Source organism: Tachyglossus aculeatus, chromosome 12 (genome assembly GCF_015852505.1).
Source record: "Tachyglossus aculeatus isolate mTacAcu1 chromosome 12, mTacAcu1.pri, whole genome shotgun sequence".
Taxonomy (NCBI): domain Eukaryota; kingdom Metazoa; phylum Chordata; class Mammalia; order Monotremata; family Tachyglossidae; genus Tachyglossus; species Tachyglossus aculeatus.
In genome coordinates this window covers 45212695-45234707 of record NC_052077.1, presented here as the reverse complement: position 1 = coordinate 45234707, position 22013 = coordinate 45212695, and the positions used below count along the sequence as shown (strand labels likewise).

General features: G+C 45.6%; 1 protein-coding gene across 1 annotated transcript in view; it reads left to right on the top strand.

Annotated features, from left to right (window-relative positions):
• Positions 1 to 22013, top strand: part of MICU3 (mitochondrial calcium uptake family member 3) — a 70072-nt gene that overhangs the window by 2249 nt on the left and 45810 nt on the right. Inside the window, 3 exon segments of the mRNA XM_038755076.1 lie at positions 12471 to 12624; positions 14194 to 14225; positions 20168 to 20246. Coding sequence (XP_038611004.1) covers positions 12471 to 12624; positions 14194 to 14225; positions 20168 to 20246 — 265 coding nt within the window.

The window sequence follows — 22013 nt, the reverse complement described above, 5'->3', positions numbered from 1 at the left end:
ATAGAGACGGTCCCTACCCAACAGCGGGCTCACAGTCTAAAAGGGGGAGACGGAGAACAAAACCAAACATACTAGCAATATAAAATAAATAGAATAGATCTGTACAAGTGAAATAAATACATAAATAAATAGAGTAATTAATATGTACAAACATATATACATATATACAGGTGCTGTGGGGAAGGGTTCGCTAACTATGTGCAAAGCGCTGTTCTCAGCGCTGGGGACGTCACAAGGTGATCAGGTTGGCCCCACATGGGGGCTCCCAGTCTTCATCCCCATTTGACAGATGAGGGAACTGGGGCCCAGAGAATCAATCAATCCATCGTATTTATTGAGCACTGACTGTGTGCAGAGCGCTGGACTAAGCGCTTGGGAAGTCCAAGCTGGCAACATCTAGAGACGGTCCCTACCCACCAGCGGGCTCGCAGTCTAAAAGGGGGAGGCGGAGGACAAAACCAAACATACCAACAAAATGAAATAAATGGAATAGATATGTACAAGTAAAATAAATAGAGTAATAAATATGTACCAACATATATACAGGTGCTGTGGGGAAGGGTTCACTCACTATGTGCAACGCGCTGTTCTAAGCGCTGGGGACGTTACATCATCATCATCATCATCATCATCAATCGTATTTATTGAGCGCTTACGGTGCGCAGAGCGCCGGACTAAACGCTTGGGAAGTCCAAGCTGGCAACATCTAGAGACGGGCCCTACCCACCAGCGGGCTCGCAGTCTAAAAGGGGGAGACAGGGGACAAAACCAAACATACTAACAAAATAATAGAATAGATGTGTACAAGTAAAATAAATAAATATGTACAAACGTATATACATATATGCAGGTGCTGTGGGGAAGGGTTCGCTCACTATGTGCAAAGCGCTGTTCTAAGTGCTGGGGACGTTACACGGTGATCAGGTTGTCCCCACGTGGGGGCTCCCAGTCTTCATCCCCATTTGACAGATGAGGGAACTGGGGCCCAGAGAATCAATCAATCCATCGTATTTATTGAGCACTGACTGTGTGCAGAGCGCTGGACTAAGCGCTTGGGAAGTCCAAGCTGGCAACATCTAGAGACGGTCCCTACCCACCAGCGGGCTCGCAGTCTAAAAGGGGGAGACGGAGGACAAAACCAAACATACCAACAAAATGAAATAAATGGAATAGATATGTACAAGTAAAATAAATAAATAGAGTAATAAATATATACCTACATATATACAGGTGCTGTGGGGAAGGGTTCACTCACTATGTGCAACGCGCTGTTCTAAGCGCTGGGGACGTTACATCATCATCATCATCGTCAGTTGTATTTCTTGAGCGCTTACTGTGCACAGAGCGCTGGACTAAGCGCTTGGGAAGGACAAGCTGGCAACATCTAGAGACGGTCCCTACCCACCAGTGGGCTCGCAGTCTAAAAGGGGGAGACGGAGGACAAAACCAAACATGCTCACAAAATGAAATAAATAGAATAGATAGGTACAAGTAAAATAAATAAATAGAGTGATAAATATGTACCAACATATATACAGGTGCTGTGGGGAAGGGTTCACTCACTATGTGCAACGCGCTGTTCTAAGCACTGGGGACGTAGCATCATCATCATCAATTGTATTTATTGAGCGCTTACTGTGCGCAGAGCGCCGGACTAAGCGCTTGGGAAGTCCAAGTTGGCAACATCTAGAGACGGTCCCTACCCAATGGCGGGCTCACAGTCTAAAAGGGGGAGACGGAGGACAAAACCAAACATACCAACAAAATGAAATAAATGGAATAGATATGTACAGCTAAAATAAATAAATAGAGTAATAAATATGTACCAACATATATACATATATACAGGTGCTGTGGGGAAGGGTTCACTCACTATGTGCAACGCACTGTTCTAAGCGCTGGGGACGTTACATCATCATCATCATCGTCAATCGTATTTATTGAGCGCTTACTGTGCGCAGAGCGCCGGACTAAGCGCTTGGGAAGTCCAAGCTGGCAACATCTAGAGACAGTCCCTACCCACCAGCGGGCTCGCAGTCTAAAAGGGGGAGACGGAGGACAAAACCAGACATACTAACAAAATAAAATAAATAGAATAGATAGGTACAAGTAAAATAAATAAATAAATAGAATAATAAATATGTACAAACATATATACATATATACATAGATGAACGTTATTGACAAAATAAATAGAATAGTAAATATGTACAAGTAAAATAGAGTAATAAATCTGTACAAACATATATGCAGGTGCTGTGGGGAGGGGAAGGAGGTAGGGCTATTTTAATGTCTGTCTCTTCCTTTGGACTGCGGAGATCACGTCTGCCAACTCTGTTGTTTTATACTTTCCCAAATTTAGTACAGTGCTTTGTGTGCAGTAAGTGATCCATAAATGCAATTGTTTGCCTTGTTGGAGATCTTCACTGTAGAGTCATTGATGTCGGTGAAACCACAGGTCAGGGCACCGAAGCAGCAGCTGCAGCACTAACACAAGAAGCAGCCGGGCAAAACACTGAGAGTCTCAGGACAAGGAAGGAACAAGAACAGGTATATGGTAGACTGTACTCTCCCAAACGTTTAGCACAGTGCTCTGCACACATTAGGTGCTCAATGAATACCACTGATTGATTGATTCATTCATTCATTCAATCGTATTTATTGAGCACTTACTGTGGGCAGTACACTGTACTAAGCACTTGGGAAGTACAAGTCGGCAACATATAGAGACACTCCCTATCCAATAATGGGCTCACAGTCTAGATGGGGGAGACAGACAACAAAACAAAACATGTAGGCAGGTGTCAAAACCATCAGAGTAAAGAGAATTATAGCTATATGCACATCATTAATAAAATAGAATAGTAAATATGTACAAGTAAAATAAATAGAGTAATAAATACCCTGCATCCGTCTGTCAAACCCACGTCAACTCGGCTCTTCCCTGCTAGGGAGGTTCTAGGGAGATTTGCTGCCCAAATGGACTTCCCTAGGGGGTTGGGGGCTAGGCTGCAGTGATAGAGAGGAGGAGGAGGAGGAGACGGGGAAGGAGGAGGAGGAGACGGGGAAAGGAGGAAGAGGAGGACTGGGATGTTTTGGTCTTGTCTAAGCTGTTTTGGGGGGCGGGTTGTCCTTGGACAATCCAGCCTGGGTTTTTCAGTTTCCATGGTGGGGAGGAAGGAGGGGCATAGGCGGGAAAGATGGGGCGGAATGAGAGGGAAGGGTTGGGGTGGGTGGGTCATTCTCTTGGGACTCGCTCTGTGGCCTTTACAGAAGACACTGCAAGTTTGCAAGAAGTTTTCCCAAATGGTGCCTGAGCCCGCTAAGCTTACCTCTGCCGGTTGGCCGTTACTGCTTTCTTCTCAGTGTATCACTAGGATAAGAGAAGACAGGAATTTGCCTGAGGCGTGGATGGATTTCCCCAGGAAACCAACCCAAAAGTTGCTGAAGGGAGTGGTGGACAGCGTTCCATTGGTTTCCAGCCAGCTGCCGGACCACATCAGCGGGTTCAGCCTCCCCAGCCAAGCGGGACAGCGTCATTTATTTCCATCCCTGGGACTCTCCCCCTCCCCCCCTTCCCCCCACACCCAGGCCACTGCTGCCTGTCCATGGTGGTTGGGAAATTCATTCATTCATTCAATCGTATTTATTGAGCGGCGATGTCACTCTTGGGCCCACTGCAAACGAGGGAAGTTGTGACACACATTAGTTGTGTCTGACAGGTTCCTTGAACTAGGGTAGGTAAGAACAAACTGGAACAGGAAGCCGGGGGTCCCTGGTCCTTGGGATGGTGGAGGTGACGTTACTGATGGAGCTACAGGTCGGTCATTCCCTTTTTGTCTCTCCCAGGGGAAAACCTCTTGACAGTAAATCAATCAGTGGTATTTATTAAGTGCTTACTGTGTGCAGAACACTGTACTAAGCACTTGAGAAAGTATAATACTGAGTTCATTCATTCAGTGGCATTTATTGAGCACTTACTGTGTGCAGAGCACTGTACTACATGCTTGGGAGAGTACAGTATAACAATAAACAGACAAATTTCCTGCCCACAGTGAGCTTACAGTCTAGAATTGACACATGTAATCGATTGGTTTGTCTCTAGCCATGCATTCAGCCATGCAGGGAAAGAATTGCCAGGCAGCAAAAGAGTTTTGTCTCCAGCACTCTGGGTTTTTCCCACATTGGGAACTCGATGTTAACCTCTGGACCACCCAGTGTGAAAACAGCATTTTACCACTTTTATCTACTTGGAAGCCAATTTAATAAGCCTGAGGCTAGAGGTCAAAGCCAAGCACAGTACTTTCCTAAACACCTTTCAGCAGTTTGAATCCAGTATCAGGCACTTGTCTAGAAGAAATTCAGTGAAGTGGCAGATTTAAAATATACTTTCCTTTGTAAGACTTCTAGTACAAATTCTGGTCCAAGACTTTAGTCAGGAACAAGTGACCTTCACTGCTCTTCAAATGCTAGATTCCCTCCACTCCCTTCTCGTCTTGCACTCCCCATGTCTGTTGAAATATAAATTATACAAGGCATAGCCACATGGTTTAATACAGAATGCACTGTTCTTTACAATGCAGAGCTATTTAAGCTAGAGGTATAACTTTTTCTTCTTGTATTGCCTCCCATTATCACCCAAGTATCTTTTTAGGGTGCTGGAAGGTTATGTTATGATGCGCTATTCAGAAGCAGCATGGCTTAGTGGAAAGAGCCCAGTCCTGGGAGTCACTGATCTTCTCGTTCCGTCACTTGCCCGCTGTGTGATTTGGCCATATCACTTAACTTCTCTGGGCCTCAATTTCTTCATCTGTAAAATGGCATTTCAATACCTGCTCTCCTGCCCCCTTAGACTGTGAGCCCCATGTGGTTCAGGGACTATGCCTGACCTGATGATCTTGTATTTTCCCCAATGCTTAGTACAGTGCTGGAACATAGGACTTAACAAATAATGATAATAATAATGATAGTATTTGTTAAGTGCTTACTATGTGCAAAGCACTGTTCTAAGCACTGGGGGATACAAGGTGATCAGGTTGTCCCACGTGGGGCTCACCGTCTTAATCCCCATTTTACAGATGAGGGAACTGAGGCGCAGAGAAGTTAAGTGACTTGCCCAAAGTCACACAGCTGACAATTGGCGGAGCTGGGATTTGAACCCATGACCTCTGACTCCAAAGCCCGGGCTCTTTCCACTGAGCCACGCTGCTTCTCTGTGCCGCAATAATAAAATAAATAACAAATGCCACTATAATAATAAAAACAATTATTATGATGTATTATGCAGGTTTGAGGTCCTTGATAATGGTTTCAGGTTACCTCCTTAGTGCACTACCACCTCCTAGGCATCTCTTTCACTATTATTCAAGTGGGCAATCCTTTATTTGACATTTAACCTTGTCTCTGTGGGAAAACTAGATTTTTGCCATATGGTGAAATTTTTGAATTACTGACCTTGTGTAACCTGAGACAATACCTCAGTGATGAACCTTTGCTTATATTCTTTTTTGGAATGTAATGATGTAGTGTATTGCCTACGGGCCCTTGTTTCACCAAACTTGAGAGGGCATTTAAATGCTGGTTGTAAATGTCTGAGTTTGGAAATTCCAGAGACCGTAATTGGCATTGTTTGGGTATTTAATTTCTTCTGGCTAGATAAGACAACTGTATTTAGTTGTCTTTCAATCATCGATCAGTGGTATGTATTGACTCTTGCTGTGTACAGAGCTTTGTACTAAGTGCCTGGGATAGGTACAATACAATAGAGTCAATATAGTCTGATGGTGGAAGACGGACAATCAAATAAATTAAAGAGGGGAGGTGGCTGAGTATAAATCAATCAATCAATCGTATTTATTGAGCGCTTACTGTGTGCAGAGCACTGTACTAAGCTGTACTGTACTGTATAAAGATGTGAGCATACGTGCTAAGGGGCTGGGGTTGGGGTAAGTAAGGGGTACAGGCCCAAGCACGCAGACTATGTAGAAGGGAGGGCAAATAAGTAAGCTCGTTGTGGGCAGGGAATGTTTCTGTTTATTGTTGTATTGTACTGTGCTTTAAAGAATCTGCTTTAATTCTTTTTGTTCTGATGACTTGACACCTGTCCACATGTTTTGTTTTGTTGTGTGTCTCCCCCTTCTCGACTATGAGCAGCCCGTGGTTGCGTAGGGACTGGCTCTATATGTTGCCAACTTGTACTTCCCAAGTGCTTAGTACAGTGCTCTGCACACAGTAAGCACCTCAATAAATACGATTGAATGAATGAATGAAATGTACTCTCCCAAGCCCTTAGTACTGTGCTCCACACACAGTAAGTGCTCAAGAAGCAGCGTGGTTCAGTGAAAAGAGCCCGGGCTTTGGAGTCAGAGGTCATGGGTTCAAATATCAGCTCTGCCATTTGTCAGCTGTGTGACTTTGGGCAAGTCACTTAAATTCTCTGGGCTTCAGTTATTTATTTCCAGCGCCTAGAACAGTGCTTTGCACATAGTAAGCGCTTAACAAATACCATCATTATTATTATTGATTGAAAGGTGGGGAACGAGAGACCAATCAATGCAGGACCCACAATCAGTCCATTGATTAGTGGTATTTATTGAGCACTTACTATGTGGGAGTATCATACTAAGCACTGGGGAGAGTTCAGTACCACAGATTACTGGACACATTCCTGTATATATGTTTGTACTTATTTGTTACTCTATTTATTTATTTATTTTACTTGTACATATCTATTCTATTTTATTTTGTTGGTATGTTTGGTTTTGTTCTCTGTCTCCCCCTTTTAGACTGTGAGCCCACTGTTTGGTAGGGACTGTCTCTAGATGTTGCCAACTTGGACTTCCCAAGCGCTTAGTACAGTGCTCTGCACACAGTAAGCGCTCAATAAATACGATTGATGATGATGACACATTCCCTACCCGTAAGGAGCGTACAGTCTAGAGGGGGAGATGGACCCGGCCACCCGGTGCCTGCACATACAGCTTGCCCTTTGTTGTATTGTTGTGTTTTACTGTTTGCAGTGCCTGGCACTATTTTCCCATTTGTCTCTCTAATCCACCACCATCTCAAAGCCCCTGCTCAAAAAGAACTGCAGTTTTCTGGATTTCAGGGCATCATCCTGGTCTGTCCGTCATCACTGTCTCCCAGCTTTCAGCAGAGATGGCGCATTGCCTGATGCTTTGTATGGTTGTATCCTTAAGCGATAATGATATTTATTGTGTTATCTGTGTGTCAAGCGCTGTGCTAAGAATTGGGGTCGATACACCGTAAAGCTGTTTGGACACAGTCGCTGTCCTACATGGGGTTTGGTCCATGTGGCTTTTGGTTTCTCAATTTGTTAAGACCCTCATTTCCCCTGTCCACCCTCTGGGTCATCTGTGCACTTGAATCTGTCCCCTCAAGCACTTGATAATCACCCCGCCCCAGCTCCCCAGCACTTTTGCACCTTTTCTGTTCAGTTTCATTTACTTTTCTAGTTAAATGTTCCAGAATTTAATCCAGGTGAAAATAGATTTATAGCACTACGTATGGCTGTATATTTTTATATGTGCACATTCATTCATTCATATTTACTGAGCGCTTACTGTGTGCGGAGCACTGTACTAAGCGCTTGGGAAGTACAAGTCGGCAACATATAGAGACGGTCCCTACCCAACAACTGGCTCACAGTCCAGAAGGAGAGACAGACAACAAAAGCAGCGTGGCTCAATGGAAAGAGCGCGGGCTTTGGAGTCAGAGGTCATGGGTTCAAATCGTGGCTCCGCTAATTGTCAGCTGTGTGACTTTGGGGAAGTCACTTAACTTCTCTGGGCCTCAGTTACCTCATCTGTAAAATGGGGGATTAAGACCGTGAGTCCCCCGGGGGACAACCTGAACACCCTGTAACCTCCCCAGTGCTTAGAACAGTGTTTTGCACATAGTGAGTGCTTAGTAAATGTCATTATTACATACATACATGCTTTTTTTTTTAAGATCGCAAGATTTGGAAAAATCACATTTCAGAGTGACCTCCCTCCTAACCAGTGTATTTTGCTTAACAAGTACCTGGTCCAGTGCTTTCTTCTTTGGGGAATCAGTAAAGGTTGACCCCCAAGAAGAATGTGGATTCCTTCATTTGTTTATTTCTAGCTGTTGGGGGAAGTTAAGGATTTTAATGTCAGGATAGCCATGGTTCTCATGGGAATCTGTTCTATTCCTCTGAATTTCTGTTGGTGAAACATCAGAGGAGGTTCATGTTCCCAAGTGAAAATGAGCTCATGATGACAGCTTGATTTTGGCGTTGTCAGAGGTTCACTGACCGACCAAAAGCCGTTCCACTCCTCTGCAAGTGTAGTCCCTTGGCAGGTAGGGACAGTTCCCTTTACTTGGTCATTTCCCCTCTCTGCAGTTTATTTATATTAATGCCTGTCTCCCCCTCTAGATTGTAAATTCACTGTGAGCAGGGAATGTGTGTACCAACTCTCCCCAAGCACTTAGCGAAGTGACTTGCCCAGCGTCACACAGCAGCCAAGTGGCAGAGTTGAGATTAGAACCCATGGCCTTCTGACTCCCGGGCCTGTGCTCTTTCCACTGTGCCATATTCAGTTCCTTATTCTATGTCATCTTTTTATATTTTTGCTATTACCCTGGTCTATTTATTCTTCCTGCCTCTCTCACCATTTGGAAGTATTTCTTTTTTCTCCCTGTAAAAGTCAGCCCAGGGTCCATGCAAGTCTCGCTCCTATTGTATGCTACCAAACACTTGGTTCGTTGCACTGCACATGGTAGGTGCCCAGTAAATACCCTTGGGTGGGTGGGTGACTGACTGGCTGCCAAACGAGATTCCTCCCGCCGTCAAAGCTCTCCCCACAGGCCACCTCCTCCACAGGGAATGACTTAGCCAATTTCCTGACCTTCCCTGAGCTGGCTCAGCAGCTGCCCTCACAGCTCTCTCTCTCTCAGGGACTAGCTGCTTAGTTGTTATTTCTTTGCTCAGCTATTTAATTGCATACTTTTGATTTTTATTTATGGACTTACTCTTTTATTGTGTGAATTTTGGGCAATATATGTTCCCCTAATTCCAGCAGATAGTAATAATAATAATGGCATTTATTAAGCGCTTACTATGTGCACAGCACTGTTCTAAGCGCTGGGGAGGTTACAAGGTGATTAGGTTGTCCCACGGGGGGCTCACAGTCTTCATCCCCATTTTACAGATGAGGAAACTGAGGCACAGAGAAGTGAAGTGACTTGCCCAGAGTCACACAACTGACAGTTGGCAGAGCTGGGATTCGAACCCATGACCTATCTAGCAGATGATAGAGTCTTCCAGGGCAGGACAATGTCTTGCACTTCCCTTGGATTTTTGAAGCCCACCAGGGAAGGGGGGTGAGAGAGAGAGAGAGAGAGAGAGAGAGAGAGGGTGTGTGTGTGTGTGTGTGTGTGTGTGTGTGTGTGTGTGTGTGTGTGTGTGTGTGTGTGCGCCTGTCATTCATTCAAATGCAATTATTGAGTGCTCAAACAACAACAGACACATTCCCTGCTCACATCAAACTTACAGTCTGGAGGTGGAGACAGACATTAATATAATTACGTATTATTCTGTATATATAATATATGTATCTTCTGTACATATAATGTAATATAATTAATAAATATGTTACAGGTATGTACATTAAGTACTGTGGAGCTCAAAGGGGAGAGGAAAAAAAGGAGCAATTTAGTGCAACACAGAAGGGAGTGGGAGAAGAGGAAAGGAGGGCTTAGTCAGGGAAGGCTTCTTGGAGGAGATGTGCCTCAATAAGGCTTTGAATGGAGGAGAGTAATTGTCTGTTGGATTTAAGGAGGGGAGGTCATTCCAGGCCAGAGGCAGGATGGTGGCAAGGGCTCAGCAGAGAGATACATGAGACGGAGGCCCAGTGAGAAGGTTAGCATTTAGAGGAACGAAGTGTATGAGCTGGGTTTTAGTAGGAGAGTAGCAAGGTGAGATAGGAAGGGGCAAGGTGATTGACTGCTTTGAAGCCGATGGTGAGGAGTTTCTGTTTGATACGGAGGTGGAAGAGCAACCCCTGGGTTTTCTTCAGGAGTGGGAAAACATGGACTGAATGTCCTGCCCATCCATTCATCTGTCTGGGTGCATGCAGCGTGACTTCGACTGGGGGTCCCTGCTTTGGTCTTTTCAACCACACACGCATCATCGTTGGCACCACCTCCGAGCACCTCGAACTTGTCTGCTGTGTGACTTTGGGCAAGTTACTTCACTTCTCTGTGCCTGTTACCCCATCCGTAAAATGGGAATTAAGACTGTGAGTCCCATGTGGGACATGGACAGTGTCCAACCTCGTTTAGTGTATTTCCATACCAGCAGTGTCTGGCACATAGTAAATGCTTAAAACATGCCATTAAAAAAACCACACAAAAAGCCCATCTCCGTTGTTCTGTCTCTCTTTATAAATATATAAAGAGGTATATTTACTATGTATAGGTAATGTAGATTATACATATGTTATTCCCAAGACCCTAGTACACAAGAATAGTATTTTTCACTTAGTTTTAAAATGTGCTTTCCATACCCTCTAATCATGTGCTTCTGTACAATACTAGTCGTTTTAAATCCAATTAGTCATCAGGCTGTAGCCCAGGTTGAGTGCTTGTCTAAATCCAGGTTGCCCCGGACCCCCATTGAGGTTGAGTGGTGTCCCTGGCAGGATAGCCTAGCTCCGCAAGTGAGGAGGTGGGGCCGGAGAACCCTCCGGCACGGGGGCTGTGACTGCTACGGCCCAGCTCCCCAAGCCTGATCCAAGCAGGACCCGGACAACCGCCCCACCGACAGTCTCGTGGCCAGGCTTGGAAGCCAGAATAGCCTACCCCAGGCAGGTCCGGGCGGAGATGTTGCCATCGAGCCCAGGGTTAGGGGCTTGGGGACCAAAGCAAACAGCCCAAGGAATGATTTCTATTTGAAGATGGCCAAACTGCATGTATTAGAAATGAATTTTCAAAAGACACATTGGACTTGGGTGCCTGGATCTGGACATTCTGGGCATTAGCATTTTTATCTGGAAAACCGTTGGCTGGTGAATGCAGGTGCTCCCTTTTTAATCTGCTGCCCTAGGCCTGGGTGGAGCAGCATCGGAGATCTGCCTGGGGAGCGGGAGTGGTAGGAGGAGAAGAAGGAAGAGGAGGAGGAGGAGGTCTTAGCACTCCAGGGAAATGCCCCCTGTGAAGAGCTCAGCTCTAACCTGATACAGCAGCATTGTGTTTGCCAGGCAAGTAAGATCGCCAAGGGGATTAGGATAGGGAAGGCTGAATAGACTTTATATTCCCTTCATTTGGTAGGTGTTTTCTGAACATGCACAATACAGATTTTGAAACTTCAAAGGGCTTAATTTAGGTGAACTTCCTGCAGTTCAAGAGCAAATGGGGTCCTTCCTCCAGACCCACAGTTTCTTCAGACCCCAGAGTAATTAAGTGGTCACAAGTTGCCCCTTATCATTGAGGCCATTGTCCTTAACTGACCCTCAGGCCCACTCCAGGTCAGCTTCCCCTGCCTTGAGTCCAGTGTTGAATGAGAAGCCTCAGAGGTTAAAATAATACAGGCTAGAGCTCTGTCACAGGCCCAGAGCCTACAGAGAGAATCCAAAGCTCCCAGAGATGCTGGGTCTTTTATTAAAAAAAAAAAAAAATTCCCACAAACCTCATCTGAGGTGTGTACAATTTTCATCCAATGGGAGAAGTATCATAAAGATTGAGGTGTGTGTCTGTGTCAATCCATGGCAGATTAGAAGAAGAGAGGGGCATGAAGGAGTTGGGGGGAGTGGGAAGGAAGTGAAGGAGGAGTGGGAAGGCTTTAAGTCTCTCCCATCATTTCTCTACCCTCCTCCACTCTATTCTCTCAGGCTTCTTTCCTCTAAAGCTCACAAATTCCGTGGGTGTCATTGTCGTTTCTCTGGCCTCCTGCTCATGTCCTCTCCCATCATCAATCGTATTTATTGAGCGCTTACTATGTGCAGAGCACTGTACTAAGCGCTCTCCCAGCCTGCGACTCCCTCCCACTTAACACCCAATAAGCCACTGTGATCACAACTCTTCCATTAGGCCTTCCCCAATTCATTTCTCATCTCCCCACTTCAGCATTTCTGCACCACCCAATAACTTCATGTGCACATCTTCGTACTATGTACACTCTTCATAACTCTTCTTCCTATCTGTAATTTATTTTAGGGCCTGCCTTTCCCAGTAGATTGCAAGCTCTCCGAGGGCAGGGACCATGTCTATTAACTATGTCATCATCGAACCACTCACTACTGTGCCCTTCATGGGGTTTCTTCTGGTGGCCGGTTGCCACTGTCGCTGATGTGGCAGTTATTTTTCTGACCTAGTGGCTTTTCTTATGTCCTTACCTGAAGTCATTTCACTTTCAGTGCATTTAAACGTTCTGATGGTGGAAAGGAACCAAGTGAAGAAACCTGTCCTCATTCTCACTGTCATTGTAGGTGCCCGTGGACAGAGCGGCTCCTGAAGATCTAGACCTCTATGCCACATCTCGAGAGCGGCGGTTCCGTTTATTTGCATCTCTGGAGTTTGAAGGCCAGTTATTTATGACACCATATGATTTCATTCAGGCTGTGACGACTGATGAGCCCAAACGTACGTAGCATTTACGGACCTTTTAGCCACTTCGATAGCTTGCTCTCATTCTCTCCAGAGCATTCATCTTGGGTTTTTTCCATCACTTCCCAGGAAAGATCGTGATTTCCTGGAGAATTATTGGAAAGGTTGGCTGTTTTATATGACTGTGATGAGAGTGAGGGGGAGTGGAGAAGGGGTGGGGTAAGCATCCAGGGGGCCCACAGGGAAGAGAGGGCCACTGCAGCCCAGGGGATGCTTGACATCTGAAGACTGGGCAGCCGCATCCTGGGATCCGGGTTGGCACAGACCAGGCAGCTGTCCGGGAATGGCACGGACCAAGATACTGAAGCTGTCAGTGGTTCCTGTCACGGAGAGGAGTGTGGGATTGAGCTGTGGGCAACACACAGAGAGAGAAAGAAGCCAATTTGGTCCCAGTCACCGGAACGAATGAGGAGGGTTGGAAGGGGCAGGCAAGACATGGAAAAATCCCCTGCTAATTTATGCCATTTATTTTTTCTTCTGGTTTTAGTGTTATTTGATGCTTAATTCATGGCTTGAAGTTTTTATATGATTTTATGGTGCACACCCGGAAGTCAGGGCTACAAACCACCCCCCCCACAAAGAAATGAGTGATCTTAAAGAGAAAGCTTCCCTACACTCATCCTGATAATCCTGTCCAAGCTATAATTTGTAGATAAAAAGGCGAAATTTAAAATTTCTGTGTTTCGTTGTTAATTTGAAGCACGGCCTAGTGGAAAGAGCATAGGCTTGGGAATCAGGATCTGAGTTCTAATCCTGGCTCTGCCAGTTCCTTGCTGTGTGACTTTGACAAATCACTTAACTTCTCTATTCCTCAGTTTACTCAACTGTAAAATGGGACTGTGTCCAACCAGATTAACTTTTTTTGCGGGGGGGGCGCATTTGGTGTTTATTAAGCACTTACTATATGCCAGGTACTGTACTAAGCGCTGGGGTAAATAAAAGGTAATCAAATTGGACACAGTCTGTCCCACATGGGGCTCGCGGTCTTAAGAGAAGCAGTGTGGCCTATTAGATATTGCCTGGGAGCCAGAAAAAACCTGGGTTCTAATCTGGCTTTGCCACCTGCCTGCTGTGTGATCTTGGGCAAGTCACCTAACTTCTTATTGTTATTATTATTATTATTATTATCCCCATTTTACAGATTAGGTAACTGAGGCACAGAGAAGTTAAGTGACTTACCTAAGGTTACACAGCAGACAAGTGGCAGAGCCAGGAATTAGAATCCAGGTCCTCTGACGCCCACGCCTGTGCTCTTTCTACCTAGCCATGGTGCTTCTTTTCTTGTATCTATGCCAGTGTTTAGAACAGTGCTGGACACAAAGTAAGCTAATAACAAATACCATAATGTTAATAATAATGTTACTTATTAACCTAGAAGTGAATTATTGTAAATATTCTAGACTTAAGTAGAAAAAAAAGGTTTTATTTTAGGTTCTGAAAATATTTGTCTTTTGTGCCATAAAAGGTCATAAGTGATCACCTATGATTTCTTTACTGTAACAGGTTTGGTCACCATTCTTTTAATTTTGCATTTTCTTATTTCAGGAGCTAGACGGTGGCGATGTCTTTCAAAACAGGTAAGAAATAATTCCGTTTTATAAATGACTTTGTGAGGAAAATTTTGAATAAGTGTAAATGTGTGAAATTTTAGAGAGGGGAAACCAGAGCTTGTGGGAGTATTTTAAAACCATAGCCAGGTAACATTAAAAATTTGAAAATTGTTGTGAAGATGAGCACTAAGATGTACGTGTCGATGGTAGTCCCGTCATCCGTTCAGCTGCCAGTTTTTGGGGTGCACTCATGGTTTCATAGAAGCACGGCACTCTCCAGGTTCACTAATTAATAATAATTATGGCATTCGTTAAGCACTTACTGTGTTCCAGGCACTGTTCTAAACGCTGGGTAGATACAAGGAAATCAGGTTGGACACAGTCCTTGTCCCACATGGGGCTCACAGTCTCAATCCCCATTTTACAGATGAGGTAACTGAGGCACAGAGAAGTGAAGTGACTTGCCCAGAGTCACACAGCAGACAGTTGGAGGCACCGGGATAAGAACCCATGCCCTCTGACTCCCAAGCCTGTGCTCTTGCCACTAGGTCATGCTGCTGCCGTTGAGACAAGGGACGTGAATGCACGTGGTTGTGTTTTTTCCTGACCATGTCAGCAGCAGGATGGGACCGGAAAACAGAACTGAGGGATTTCAGGGTGGTTTTGTCCAGGCCCTAATGACCCAGTCCATCATTAATCAATCAGTCAATGAATGGTATTCATCAGGGTGGTTTTATTCAGGCACTAATGACCCAGTCCATCATTAATCAATCAGTCAATGAATGGTATTCATTGAGTGCTTACTCTGTGCAGAGTATTGTACTAAGTGCTTGGGAGATTACACCACAACAGAATTAGCAGACACGTTGCCTGTCCATAGCAAGCTTACAGTCTAGAGGGGGAGACTGACGTTAATGTGAATAAATAATTTATAATATATAATTAAAATATATGTACATAAGTGCTGTGGGTTTGTGGGTGGGGCAAACAGCAAATGTCCAAAGGTCACAGATCCAAGGGCATAGATGATACAGAAGGGAGAGCAAGCCAGGGAGAAGAGGGCTTCACTGGGGAGGTCTTGGTCCTGAGAACGGGGGATGGGGAAGCGCTTAGTACAGTGCTCTGCACACAGTAAGCGCTCAGTAAATACGATTGATTGATTGGAAAATCTGCACGGAGGAGTTGATGCTAGCACTAGAGGCTTGCGCAGTGCCATTCACCCGGTCTTGTCCCTGCCAGTCAGGTTCCCTCTGGGACACAGCATGGAGAGGGACTGGCACATTGCAAAGTGCACGGGGTGCCACCTGTGTCTTCATTAACCACCTTCAGGCCAAACTAGAACCAGAACCCAGGTCTCCTGATTCCTAGATCCGTGCCCTACCCACTGGACCAATAGAAGCCCTCATGGGGGGCAGGAGGAGAAAAAAAAAACCCTGATTATGATGGAGAAAGATTAAAAAAGGTTGAGACTTGGAAGGAAACGCAACTAGTACAAGACATAAAAATACTTCTGTTGTACTGGGAGCAAGGAGAGGACTGGGAAAACAACATCTTCCTCCTGACACGGAAAGTAAGGGAGATGTTAGCAAAGGGAGAGCTACTTCCAGAGGTTAGAAAAAGCCAGGGTTTTAAATGCTTTTCTTCCTTCTGTTTATACAAAAATGATTAAGAATGAACAGCTGACCGGGATAGGTTGCACTTGGGATGGAAGGCAGGTTGGAAGGCCAAACCAGAATCGGGAAAGTCGGTGAGGGAGCCTCCCGATGGGCCCGGGGGACGAGCCCTAGGGGACTGAACCCCCAGCCCAGGAGGGGCTATGGTAAAAGAGAATTTCAACAATCAATCAATCAGTCCATCAATCAATTACTGTGCACTGTGCTAAGCGCTTGGAAGAGTATACTTTAATCGAGTTGGTAGACATTATTCCTGCTCACAAGGACCTTACAGTCTAGAGGGGAAGGTGGATGTAAAAGGGGAAATGGCAGGGCGTAAGGCTTTGTACATAGGCCCTGTGGAGCTGAGGGGTAGGATGGAGATCTAGTCCTTAAAGGGTATAGATCCAAGTTTTTAAGGGTGATGCAGAAGGAAGAGGGAGGAGGGATAATGAGGGCTTAGTTGGGGTAGTCCTCTTAGAGGAGGTGGGATTTTAAGAGGACTTTGAAAGTAGGGAGAGTGGTGGTCTGTCAGGCATGAATGGAAAGGGAGTTCCTGACCAGGGCCCAGGTTTTGTTGAAATCAGCAATCAATCAATCAATCGTATTTATTGAGCGCTTACTGTGTGCAGAGCACTGTACTAAGCACTTGGGAAGTACAAATTGGCAACATATAGAGACAGTCCCTACCCAACAGTGGGCTCACAGTCTAAAAGGGGGAGACAGAGAACAAAACCAAACCTACTAACAAAATAAAATAAATAGAATAGATATGTACAGGTAAAATAGAGTAATAAATATGTACAAACATATATACATATATACAGGTGCTGTGGGGAAGGGAAGGAGGTAAGATGGGGGGATGGAGAGGGGGACGAGGGGGAGAGGAAGGAAGGGGCTCAGTTTGGGAAGGCCTCCTGGAGGAGGTGGGAAGGGCCTGATGCCTCTCCTTTCTGGTGTGCTTAGGAACCTGGAACCTCTTCCCGCTGAGCCAGCAGCTACTGTTTTTGCAGGAAGACATGAGCAATCCCTGAGGTTTGAGAAAGGGCAGAAGCTGAGCACACTTTTAAAAAGGGGGCAAAGGAAATCCCTTGAAATTGCAGGCAAAACAGCATTCTGTTTATTCCTGCAGAATCAACAATAAAAAAACAACTCAGTGATGAACCCACAGCAGCCTAAAAGAGCGTAAATTATCAGAAAGCTAGCAGCAGGGCTTTGTGAAGGCCAAGTTGTTTTAAAAGAAATCTAAGCTCCTTTAAACAGTGACAGGCTGCACAGACTGCAAGAAGCCGTGTAATGGTGCTGAATATCAGGGTGGTTTTGGATTCATCCTCATGTGGCCTCCTCCGTGACTGCTAGTGGGGAGACATTGGATCACATTAAGTGAGGAGAGGGACCAGCTGGCTCAGGAAACGCCTACTCACAGGACTCATCAACTCTCATCATCACCGTCTGGGGCGGCGTGTCCTGCACTGTTTTGAGGGGATCAGTTCTGGTACCATTTCTCTTTGGTCAGTTTGGTGATCTGCATGAAAATATCAAGTGCACCATCATAAAATCGACTGGCAATTTAAAATGAGGTAGGCCTGCTAGCACTTTGATCAAGTGGAAGCAGACAGTCACAGAGCAGTGCGCTTAGGGACGGGCACGCCAGAGCCCATTGTCTGCAGGGAATCTTTCAGTCCAAGGATATGGAGGAGTCACGAAGGCAGGAAAGAGAGACTAAGCAAGAACTTCAGAGGAAGACAGAAATAGAGATACAGAGATAGAAACAGGCAGAGAGCCAGTGTAGAGGCAAAGACACAGAAGCATAGAGGTCAGACACTTACATACAGGCTCTCTTAGACACACAGACAGACATAGGTACACACATACATACACATACTCCTCACAGAGACACATAGCCATGCTCACAGTGGAGCAGAGCACACTGGCAGGCAGGAGACAGAGCAACAACTAGCTAAGCATCACTGCTGCCACTGGCTTCCTGCAATTGCTGCTGGGCTCGGTGGAGCCTGTGGAGGGGTGAAATCTGGGCCAGCGACATCTGCCGCTGCCCTTGGCAGTGGTTTCCCTTTCCTGATTCTGCTGTTCTACTTGCTCCACACTCGGATCCCTGCTACTGCCATGGCTGCAACAGCCTAAAGCCGAATGAATGTTTGTCAGCCCCTGCTGGCCTTCTTTAAGGTGGTGGCACCAGGACGGGCCAGGATGCAGTCGTTGGCTTTTCCACACTCCAGGGGGTCTTGTGAAAACGCTTCCAGAATCTGAAGCCGAATCCACTGTGGCCAGAGATTCCGCTTCTGGAGCCTTGGTGCCACAGCCAAGCTGGGAGGCCTGGATCTGGTTTGGGGCCCTGGTGAGAATGAAGTAGAGGGCAGGAGAGGTGTTCCCTCAGATCCGTGGCAAGGTTCAGGGGTCATGAAGAGGCATGTACAAGTCATGCCAGGGCAGGGGGGCAAGAAGTTGGGGGATGGGGGGAGCCCAGCCCCAGCACAGTTCACTGCAGGGTTGGCCTCCAGATACTGCCACCCCTCCGGAATTGTAGATACAAATGGATGGTTTATACATGTTAGAGAAGCAGCATGGTGTAGTAGATAGAGCATGGGGCTGGGAGTCAGAAGGTTATGGGTTCTAATCATAGGTCTGCCACTTACCTGCTGTGTGACCTTGGACAAGTCACTTTACTTCTGTGTGCCTCCGTTATCTCATCTGTAACATGGGGATTGAGACTGTGAGCCCCATGTGGGACGGGGACTGTGTCCAACCCCATTTGCTTGTATCTAGCCCAGCACTTAGTACAGTGCCTCACACATTTATTCATTCATTCAATCATATTTATTGAGTGTTTACTGTGTGCAGAGCACTGTACTAAGCACTTGGGAAGTACAAGTCGGGAACATAATAGAGATGGTCCCTACTCAACAACGGGGGAGACAGACAACAAAGCAAAGCATGTAGACAGGTGTCAAAATTGTCAGAACAAATAGAATGGCTATATGCACATCATTAACAAAATAAATAGAATAGTAAATATGTACAAGTAAAATAAATAGAGGAATAACTGTGCAAATATGTACAAGTGCTATGGGTAGGGGAAGGAGGTAGGGCAGTGGTGGGGGATGGGGAGGAGGAGAGGAAAAAGGGGGGCTCAGCCTGGGAAGGCCTCCTGGAGTAGGTGAGCTTTCAGTAGGGCTTTGAAGGGAGGAAGAGAGCGAGCTTGGCGGATGTATGGATGGAGGGCATTCCAGGCCACGGGAAGGACATGGGCCGGGGATCGACGGCAGGACAGGCGAGAACGAGGCACAGTGAGGAGGTTAGCGGCAGAGGAGCAGAGGGTGTGGGCTGGGCTGGAGAAGGAGAGAAGGGAGGTGAGGTAGGAGGGGGAGAGGTGATGGACAGCCTTGAAACCAAGTGATTCATTGGTTGACAGTCAGCCACTGGAGATTTTTGAGGAGAGGAGTGGCATGACCAGAGCATTTCTGTACAAAGATAATCCAGGCAGCAGAGTGAAATATAGACTGAAGTGGAGAGAGACAGGAGGATGGGAGATCAGAGAGGAGGCTGATGCAGTAATGCAGTCAGGGTAGGATGTGTGATGGAACCAGCAAGGTAGCGGTTTGGATGGAGAGGAAAGGGCAGATCTTGGCGATGTTGCGGAGGTGAGACCGGCAGGTTTTGGTGACGGATTGGATGTGTGGGGTCAACGAGAGAGTGGAGTCGAGGATGACACCAAGGTTGCGGGCTTGTGAGACGGGAAGAATGGTAGTGCCATCTACAGTGACTGGAAAGTCTTTTAACTCACATATAGTAAGCGCTTAACAAGTACCATTATCGTTATTATTCAGTGGTATTGAATAATGATGGCATTTGTTAAGCGCTTACTTTGTGCGAAGCACGTTCCAAGCACTGGTGTGGAAACAAGGTGATCAGGTTGTCCCATGTGGGGCTCACAGTTTCAATCCCCATTTTACAGATGAGGTAACTGAGGCCCAGAGAAGTTAAGTGACTTGCCCAAAGTCACACAGCTGACAAGTGGCGGAGCCGGGATTAGAACCCATGACCCCTGGCTCCCAAGTCGGGGCTCTTTCCACTGAGCCATTGAGGGCTTACTATATTCAGAGCATTGTACTAAGAGCTTGGGAGAGTACAATACAACAGAATTAGAACAGTGCTTGGCACATAGTAAGCGCTTAACAAATACCATCATTATTAATTCGCAGACAAGTTCCCTGCCCATAATGAGTTTAAAGTCTAGAGGATAAACAGATAATGACTCAACCAAGCATTCAGCCTGTTTGTTCGTTTGCTTTACAGGAATTAAATCGAATGCTTATTGAAACACCACCAGCTTGGAAAGGATCATCCAAACTTTTTCGTAACCTTAAAGAGAGAGGTAAGAATGATTTTTAGCTTACTTTATTAATACTGTTTTATTTATTCTGACGCTACGGTCCAATATTTGGATTTTATTGAAGAAACACTATGAGAGAGTGGGATACTGACTGTAGGCAGCCAATAACAGGAGCACAGGCACTGCTTACATTCAGCCTCTTTTCTTGCTCCTACTCATATTCATCATCATCATCATCATCATCATCATCAATCGTATTTATTGAGCGCTTACTGTGTGCAGAGCACTGTACTAAGCGCTTGGGAAGTACAAGTTGGCAACATATAGAGACAGTCCCTACCCAACAGTGGGCTCACAGTCTAACAGGGGGAGACAGAGAACAAAACCAAACATACTAACAAAATAAAATAAATAGAATAGATATGTACAAGTAAAATAAAATAAAATATACAGACAAACCCACAAAACACAGGCACCCAGGAAACCGAAACACGTATGTGCTTTTATGTACAAAGGATGTGGGTAGGGTGAACACAGAATGGTTGTTCAACAGATTCCACAATACAGCATGAAGGGCACCTGCTGATACTTGAAAGTGACAAGTTCAAAGCTAACAAGGAAACATTTCTTCACACAGCAAGAGGTGAGCATATCATCACCACGTTCAGGGTTTATCGAGCATAATACTACTACTACTAACAATAATAATAATGGCATTTGTTAAGCACTTACTATATGCCAAGCACTGTTCTAAGCACTGGGGGAGATACAAGGTAATCAGGTTGCCCCATGTGGGGCTCACAGTCTTAATCCCCATTTTACAGATGAGGTCACTGAGGCCCGGAGAAGTTAAGTGACTTGCCCAGAGTCCCACAGCTGACAAGTGACGGAACCGGGATTGAAACCCACGACCTCTGACTCCCAAGCCCAAGCCCGGGCTCTTTCCACTGAGCCACGCTGCTTCTCTACTTGTGCAGCAGAATCCCGAAAAAATAGCAGCAACATTTCAATATTCTCCTCAACACAACTTCTACTATGGAAGATAAAGCCCTTCACAACATAGCAAATGTTCCAAAATGCAAAACCACAGCAGTTATCCTAACTGGGCCATGTTCTCGTCTCTCCTGTCACTCTCATACCCTCCCACACATCCCCTACCTCGAACTCCCTCCCCTTTCGTATCAATCAATCAATCAATCAATCGTATTTATTGAGCGCTTACTGTGTGCAGAGCACTGTACTAAGCGCTTGGGATGTACAAGCTGGCAACATATAGAGACAGTCCCTACCCAACAGTGGGCTCACAGTCTAGGAGGGGGAGACAGAAAACAAAACCAAACATACTAACAAATCCGTCACAACACAGCTCTCCCCATCTTCAAAGCCCTGCTGACTTACAGGAGGCCTTTCCTGATCATTTCCTCACCACTTCATTTCCTATGACCTAACTCCCACATCAGCACTACTGCACCATCTAAGTGGTTGTTAAGTACTCACAACCCCTGGTAGCACTTAGGTACATCTTTTATATACACATTCTTACTATATACACTATTACTTTATCATAATTAGTTCAGTGTCTATGTCCTCCATAAGATTAAAAGCATCCAGAAAGCAGGGACCATGTCTATTAACTGTTGTCCTGTCCCAAGCACTTAGAGTTCTCTGTACACAGTAGGTGCTCGAAAAATATGATTGATTGCCTGATTGGCTGATTGAGTTGGGACCATTAAAAATGTACTACGTTCTAAGATAGGATTAACTCTGGAAATTTGGAAAATCAATATTTTCGAAAGTTTTGTTCCTTCT